Here is a 7,797-nt window from a genome sequence, read left to right on the forward strand (position 1 = left end):
TTTATCTCTTCAATAAGCCACAGCTTTTTAGATTGCTTTTTCAATTATGTTTCACTGTTTTGTTAGGGAAATTGTTTTGAGATATACTGGCAAGGGTATCATGAAATAGGTTAATTTTTAAATTAGCATCAGGTTTGCTGTACACCTCAGCCCAGTCTAACCCTTGCAAGACTTCCCTGAAATGTTAAATTCTTAAATTGTTAAGTGAGTGCCCTATTTCAGAAGACTGCTTTGCATTACTGTATGGAGCTATGTCATATACTGTAACTACCTGTGCATCAAGATTAAAAACACCATACTTAACAGGAAACGTTTTTATTTGATTAAATTTATCTTGGTCTGTAAAAACATACTCAGTGTACTGCTTTCCTGTACTTCCTTAGTAGGGAAATCAATAACCAATGTCAAATTAAAAGAACCAAGTAATAGTTCAAGGTTATCTATCAGACTCTTTCAGAAAACCTATATATAAATCCCCACAAATAATAATTTGCTCCCCTCTGTCTGACAGATATTACAACAAAGAACCCAAGGTTTTCAGGAACAGCTGAAAATCCCCCAAAGGGGACATATAGATATCTACAATTATTTTCATTTTTATTTTACAATCTAGTTCCGTAGAACCAAACTGAGGAGCAAATCTCCAAGGTCATGAAATGTGTCAGTACATGAAATAACAACATAACAATAATTACAGGTAAAGCAGTATGTTTATGAACCCAAAAAAGACAAGCCATATAACAAAGGAATCAGCTTAATTTTCCAAGGAACTCCACGACAGAATAGAAGGAGTGGCCTATGAGGATACTCTTCTGTTTCAGTTTCGATCTTAAAGGGCGTGGATTACTGCTAAAATTTTTGAATTCTCGTGGTAGCTTATTTAAAATAGATACAGCAGTATACTGCACATCTTTCTGCACAAGACTCAAGGAAGTGCGATTCAAATGCAGATTAGATTTCTGCCTAGTATTAACTGAGTGAAAAATGCTAGTTCGTGAGAATAAGCTGATATTGTTAACAAGAAACGGCTGTAAATGATATGTATATCGAGAGAGCAATGGCAGAATACCCAGACTAATGAATAGCGGTCGATAAGTGGTTCGCAAACTTACACAACTTATTGTCTGAACTGCCCGTTTCTGAGGCAAAAATATACTTTGAGAATGGGAAGATTTACTGCAAAATATAATACCATACTGTTAAGCGAATGAAAATAAGCAAAGCAGACTACTTTGAATGTCGAACTATCATTTACTTAAGATATAGTTGGAACAGTAAAAATGGCAGCATTAAGTCTTCGAACAAGATCGTGAACACGGGCTTTCCAAGACAGTATACTATTTATCTGTACACATAGAAATTTGAACTGTTCAGCTTCACTAATCTCATAAAGCTATCATTGTTTAGTTTAAGCTCATAGGCACATGCTTCTATATGTTGCTCTGTACAAAGGAAGAGAAATATTTGTGTTTGTTCTGTAAATATGAAGGAACCACTAACTGACTTGTTTACTAAGCCTATTACCAAGTGAACAATTTGGAAGAGCTACGAGATCGTTTAAATGTTATCAAAGTAGGTTGAGAGTTACTTCAGTTGAAGAGGAATATTGAGGATTGCTATACAAATTCGTCAAAGTATTGTTTTCCAGTATACTTTCGTTTTAGATGGCAACTATGATACAGTATCTTTTTATCCTGTTCGTTGATATGTGGTTATCATGTTATTCGGTTTCACAAGTATCTTATAATTTATGTGCCTTAGGAATGCTCACATCTCTCTAAATTTATCATCAACCAATGTACGTTTCATTGCAGATGGAAGGACGAGTAACACTAGGCTGAAGAAACAGTTGTGTCAAACATGTTTCGCATGCAGATTTTGCTGCGATCTCCTGTCCTCACGCTGTATTGCGTTTTTGCAGATTAGTTGTGCGCAGAACCTGGCGCAGTCCTTTGTGCATATAACTTATCATCAACCAATGTACGTTTCATTGCAGATGGAAGGACGAGTAACACTAGGCTGAAGAAACAGTTGTGTCAAACATGTTTCGCATGCTGATTTTGCTGCGATCTCCTGTCCTCACGCTATATTGCGTTTTTGCAGATTAGTTGTGCGCAGAACCTGGCGCAGTCTTTTGTGCATACAACTTGTTGCGTATATGTCGCCTCAGATATCTTTGTTTTCTGCCACCGTTGTTACATTTGTATACTTTGGAAGACTTGTGACAACTGGTTGTGATGTTATGATGCGGTAAAGTGGGCGTTGAAAGTGGTTTGTGCCGCATTCAGAAAGATAGACCATGAAACTTTTCAAATTAATAGTACATCACAAATCGTTTAGTGGTATGTCGTAATTTTGTGATACTTATTTAACGTGGTGCTTGCCATTTATCAACAGCAATGAGAAGTTGCGATTGCCATCGGTCTTACCATAGTCCCAACAAATTGTAAAGATCGGGACATGTCAGGATACTAGTTTTGAGGGCACAGATTTTTAAAGAGTGACCTTTATCAGCAGTCATGATATATTACACATCACAACAACTAGTGTAATTTTTGTTGGCCCAGTTGTCGTTGTCTCTCCTTCAGCTGTACTATAATGAAATATAGTGCACCACAAGCCTTCACTGCGACTTGAGTACATAACCATAGAATGTTCAACTTTGTAGCGTCTCCGAGTGTCTACACACATCAAATAATGCGAGCCCCATCGCGTTTGCAGATGTGCTAAAGATATATTAGAGGACAATCAGCTGTTCTTCACACAACCTCACTAGATCCAACTACGATATTTTTAATACTATCTGTGTGCAGAGAGCTTAAACCAACCCCCTGATTGTATTTTAAACACTGTCTGTTGTCTGTACATCACATCTATTTTCGTGTGTGACCCTGTGAAAAGAAAATATTGAATTGTATGTATTTAAACCTGATGTGCTCAGTTCATGGTTCAAGTGTGGTATTGGAATCCCCTGCCCTCCCCCAAAATCTTGGTCGAGGCGACAGGCTGATGTGTAGCACAACCTAGGTTATGTTTAAAGGTTACAGTGTGGTTGTAAGTTGATGTATCAGTGAATGTGAAAGCCAAATAAAGGTTGTGGTAAAAAACTAACTGGTAGTGCAGCCTGATGTTTATGTCCATGATGTGTTGAAAAGTCCAAGGGTGGCCCAGTGCATAACTTACCAAGTTCAGTGTGGTTCAAAATGGTGATTAAAGAGTAGTAAAGGACACTCATGTATTCCCTAACAAGTGCCCTGTTGCTTGATCATATACAAATTATTGAGCTGCCACTACACATAGCAGGTAAAAAATGCTGTGAAAATATTACTTGATAATGTTGTCAGCAAGCAGCTTTATTAAAATTTGACTGGTTACTTTACCAAAAAAGATAATGTTTCACATCATTGTATTGTTGTGCCATCTCATTTCCTTCAGTTATGAACAATAAAGTTGTTTTTCTCTCTCCTAGTACTGCAATTTTTGTCATATTGGTTACCAAGCAGCACACTGTCATTTACAATAAGATGTGCATGGAGTAGCAAAAGCAGGATACATATAGATGAGATAGATACAAGTAAGCTTTCCATCTACCCAAAGGTCTGACTCCACAGTGCTTTACTATGCTTGGCCCTATTAACAAGTGGTATGCCATTGCCTTCCTCTGACCTTTGAACTGGCACCCAACCAAGTATTGGCGGGAGCTACAGGTTAATGTGGATTCTGAACACAGTGGAATGTGGCTTTTTTCACCTTTACAAACAATGCTAGAAGTGAAAAGAGCCAGATAAAAATTCAAAATTCGTAAACAAAGTAGAAGGGAAAGAAGAGAATACATGATATTAGTAGTTATAGTCAGAGGTCAGGGAATAAGTGTAAGAAATAAAATTAAAGATGAAGGAATGTAGTCAGGAGACGTGTTTAGGGGTGACTATGAGAATGATACTGAAAATTCCATCATTTGCCAAGAGGGTACACTTACATTATATTGCCAGTTACATATGTTCACAATTGCTTTACCTTTATTTTAATTTCTAATTACTTCTGCATGCTGTCTTTATAAACTTCTATTTAGTAACTCTTTGTGACTTGCAAGTTGCTCTAAGTAGCTTGCTTTTATCCCTCAAATTCATAAGGTACATTCAGTGGTGCATAACTTGTATGCTTAATGAACCTGGCAGGTGCCTGTTTTTCAGTACCTTGCTTGTCTTTGCTTATTCTCTCTGTCAGTGGCTTATTTTGTTGTTAATGTGTGTGTGAGCTCGAAATGCAAGAACTGTTTCTTCACCATTGTAACTAGTGTTATGCCCCCCCTCTCTTCCTAATTGTATGTTCAGAGTTGTTGGGGAAGGCCAGATAAAGTTATAGATACAAATAAAAGGTTACATTTTAATCTGCTCTTTGCAGTGCATCAACTGTTGATATATTATCAGTCATCTTTCATAGTTACCAGTTTACCTCTCCTCAAATCAAGTGAGATGGAGCAGTGATTGACAATGCATTGTTATTGAGAAGCACTGCCTGGGTATTATGATAAATAATTGGAAAATAAATAAATAAATCATGGAGTGGAAGCACCTTTCCTTCATTTATCAGAAGTACTTCATTCATTAATTGGAATGGCTGCTCAAAGAAAGTCAGTCAAGCACGTTGTCTACACTCCACCTGTATTACTGATCTTGATATTGAGGCATTAAACTAAACTATATCTTCCTCTCTTTGTACGTTTGCTCTAGTATCTGTAGTCATTATATACCAGAGTAGGCCAATAAGTACCTGCATTTTCATTCTAATCATTTGTAGACAGAATGTCAATCCTAAGGGACCGGGTTCAATTCCCGGTGTGGTTGGAGATTTTCTCCGCTCAGGGACTGGGTGTTGTGTAGTCCTAATCATCATCATCATTTCATCCCCATGGACGCCCAAGTCGTTGAAGTGGCTTCAAATTGGCAGACTTGCACCCGGTGAACGGTCTACTCGACATTTATTATGGCTTTGTCCGTTCACCAACTGCTAGGTTGTACTGTTCTCTTCACTTGTGAAAGGTTGCAGCATTGCCATATCAGTATGATTTGCTCTTGTGTGAAGTAAACATGGTGTGCTCTGCTTTTCACAATGAAGATAAGTGTTCTGTAACCTGTATCAGGAGCTGAATTTTATGGAAGACTTTAAACACAATATGGGGAATAGATTTTACTGTGGTGAAGGTTTTTCTAATGGATTGAACAATTCAGAAGTGTGTAAACTCAAGTGAAAGATGAGAAAACGGCAGGATATCCACTCTTATTCACGACTAATGTCAACATTAAGCAAATTCATCGGCTGTTTTTGAGTAACCATTGAGCGACTGCTGATGAAGATGCAGACTATATTGCATATTTGTTGTGGTTCTGCTTATGATGTCATCTGTGACAGGTTCAACCTTTGTACAGTCTCTGAAATAAAAGTCCCAAAACAACTCAGCGAAGAGCACAAGCACCATTGTGTGAGAATTTGTATGCTGCTGCCTGATCATCACAGTAATGAGGAAGAAATGTTTTTGAAGCAAAACATCATTGGAGATGTAACATGCATTCATAACTTTGGACCAGAGAGTAAATACCAGGGCATGGAGTGGAAACATTTTTGATCCCCAGAGAGAAAGAAATTAAAAAGAGTGAGCATGTTGCAGGAAATGTGATGTTCCCAGTTTTTTTAGTACTTACAAGGACAAATTCTGGAACATCATCTGGAAACGGGTAAGAGGAAACAGTCAACATTCCATGTCCACACATTGCTGCTCATATTGTTCTAACCCATCAGATGGTGTATTTGGAAGTGTTGGAGTAATGTGCACACAGTCATGATGACCCATCCCCCCCCCCCTCCACAAATTGGATTTCCATTAATTCTGCTTAAAGCAGCGCATCCATGGCTTGCCTGTAGGTTAACTGAAATTTGTGATACCACCTGTCTGCTTTGACCCGTGATGTAACTGCTGTGTGATGTCATGGTGGTGTGACAGGACAACTATGTTGAATAATGATTTAAATTTTACGCTGTTGTAATAAATTAGGAAAATGTCCAAGCACTTTGTCTTTCTCTTGTATTGCATTCATCTTGACATCTTGATCTAACCATATCCTTATTGGTCACTACATTTTTTAATACCCTTGTACTAGTAACATTCTAGTAGGCAATGCGAGCAATTCGCTTCAGCTCAGTTTGGTGTACGTACTCAAAAACTGCCAATGTTGTATATTACTCCAGTGCTTTTTCAACTATATATTTGAGCACATATTTTACTGAAACTTTATTCTTGTGCAATTTCTCTGAAAATATACAGAAATGAATTCAAATGCCCACCACTGCCACCAGTTTAGTGAAAGTAATGCATCCCATAGAGCTTCCAACATGTTAGTAATTTTTCCTTTTTCTTCGGCAACAGAAGGCAAGTCACCTTCCTGATCTCTCAACACAAGTGTGTTTACTGTCATTAATGTGTATGCGGAAAGTAATTATTTAGGAGTACCTTGCATCTCAAATACTTCTCTTGGGTTTCTGCCAGTTAAAACTGTGCAGCTGAAAATGTCAGACAGTTGTTTCAATGAAGTGTTGTGGCACAGTGTTAACTGGCGGCAATCCTAAGACGTTTATTTCAAACAGATGTACCAGGAAACCCAGAAAAGTCATACCTGCCATCTATTAATGGACTGCTGGATGCACCATACTGTACAGTGCGTGTTGATTACTCTTTGAAATAGGCTAAAATAAGTGTTGATGCTGTCAGTAGATGTGATAGTTGTAACACTTTATCCTAAACATTACTGGCACTTCAAGTACATTGTTCTGTTTCAATCTGTATGCCTCTTTTTATGTTTGCTACTCACCGTATAGTGGAGATGCTGAGTCGCGATAGGCACAACAAAAAGATTCACATGATTATAGCTTTCAGCCATTAAGGCCTTTGTCAGCAGTACACACACAAGGGAGTGGTGGACACTGAAGTGTTGCAGTTTAGATGGAGGGCAGGAGAGAAGGTGCAGAGGGGGGAGGGGGTAAGTAGTGGAAATGAGAGAAATAAAAAGAAATTAAAAGACTGGGTGTGGTGGTGAAATGACAGCTGTGTGGTGTTGGAATTTGAACAGGGAGGGGGCTGGATGGGTGAGGACAGCAACTAATGAAGTTTGAGGCCAGGAGGGTTATGGGAGCATAGGATGTATTACAGGGAAAGTTCCCACTTGCACAATTCAGAAAAGCTGGTTTTGGTGGGAAAGATCCATATGGCACAGGCTGTGAAGCAGTCATTGAGATACGGGATATCATGTTTGGCAGCGTGTTCAGCAGCAGGGTGGTCCACTTGTTTTTTGGCCACAGTTTGTTGGTGGCCATTTGTGCGGACAGACAGCTTGTCATGCCTACATGGAATGCAGCACAGTGGTTGCAGCTTAGCTTGTAAATCACATGACAGGTTTCACAGGTAGCCCTACCTTTGATGGGATAGGTGATGTTAGTGACTGGACTGGAGTAGGTGGTGCTAGGAGGATGTATGGGACAGGTCTTGCATCCAGGTCTAATACAGGGGTATGAGCCATGAGGTAAGGGATTGGGAGCAGGGGTTGTGTAAGGATGGACGAGTATATTGTGTAGGTTTGCTGGATGGCGGAATACCACGGTAGGAGGGGTGGGAAGGATAGTGGGCAGAACATTCCTAATTTCAGGGCATGTTGAGAGGTAATCGAAACCATGGCGGAGAATGTAATTCAGTTGCTCCAGTCCCGGATGGTACTGAGTTACAAGGGGAATGCTCCTCTGTGGCTG

At 39.1% G+C, this 7,797-nt stretch overlaps 1 protein-coding gene across 10 annotated transcripts in view; it reads left to right on the top strand.

Moving 5' to 3' along the window:
* Positions 1-2,188: 2,188 nt before the first annotated feature.
* LOC126275021 (GATOR complex protein Iml1) overlaps positions 2,189-7,797 on the top strand; it is a 520,849-nt gene continuing 515,240 nt past the window's right edge. For 6 of the 10 annotated variants that reach the window (XM_049977165.1, XM_049977167.1, XM_049977170.1 and 3 more), the window contains exon 1: positions 2,212-2,342. In XM_049977165.1, the coding sequence (XP_049833122.1) occupies positions 2,300-2,342 (43 nt within the window). In that variant the 5' untranslated portion in view covers positions 2,212-2,299. Of the gene's footprint in view, positions 2,343-7,797 lie in introns of all 10 variants that reach the window. The other 4 variants (XM_049977164.1, XM_049977172.1, XM_049977169.1 and 1 more) reach the window with 3 other exon arrangements.

Source organism: Schistocerca gregaria, chromosome 1 (assembly GCF_023897955.1).
Source record: "Schistocerca gregaria isolate iqSchGreg1 chromosome 1, iqSchGreg1.2, whole genome shotgun sequence".
NCBI lineage: Eukaryota > Metazoa > Arthropoda > Insecta > Orthoptera > Acrididae > Schistocerca > Schistocerca gregaria.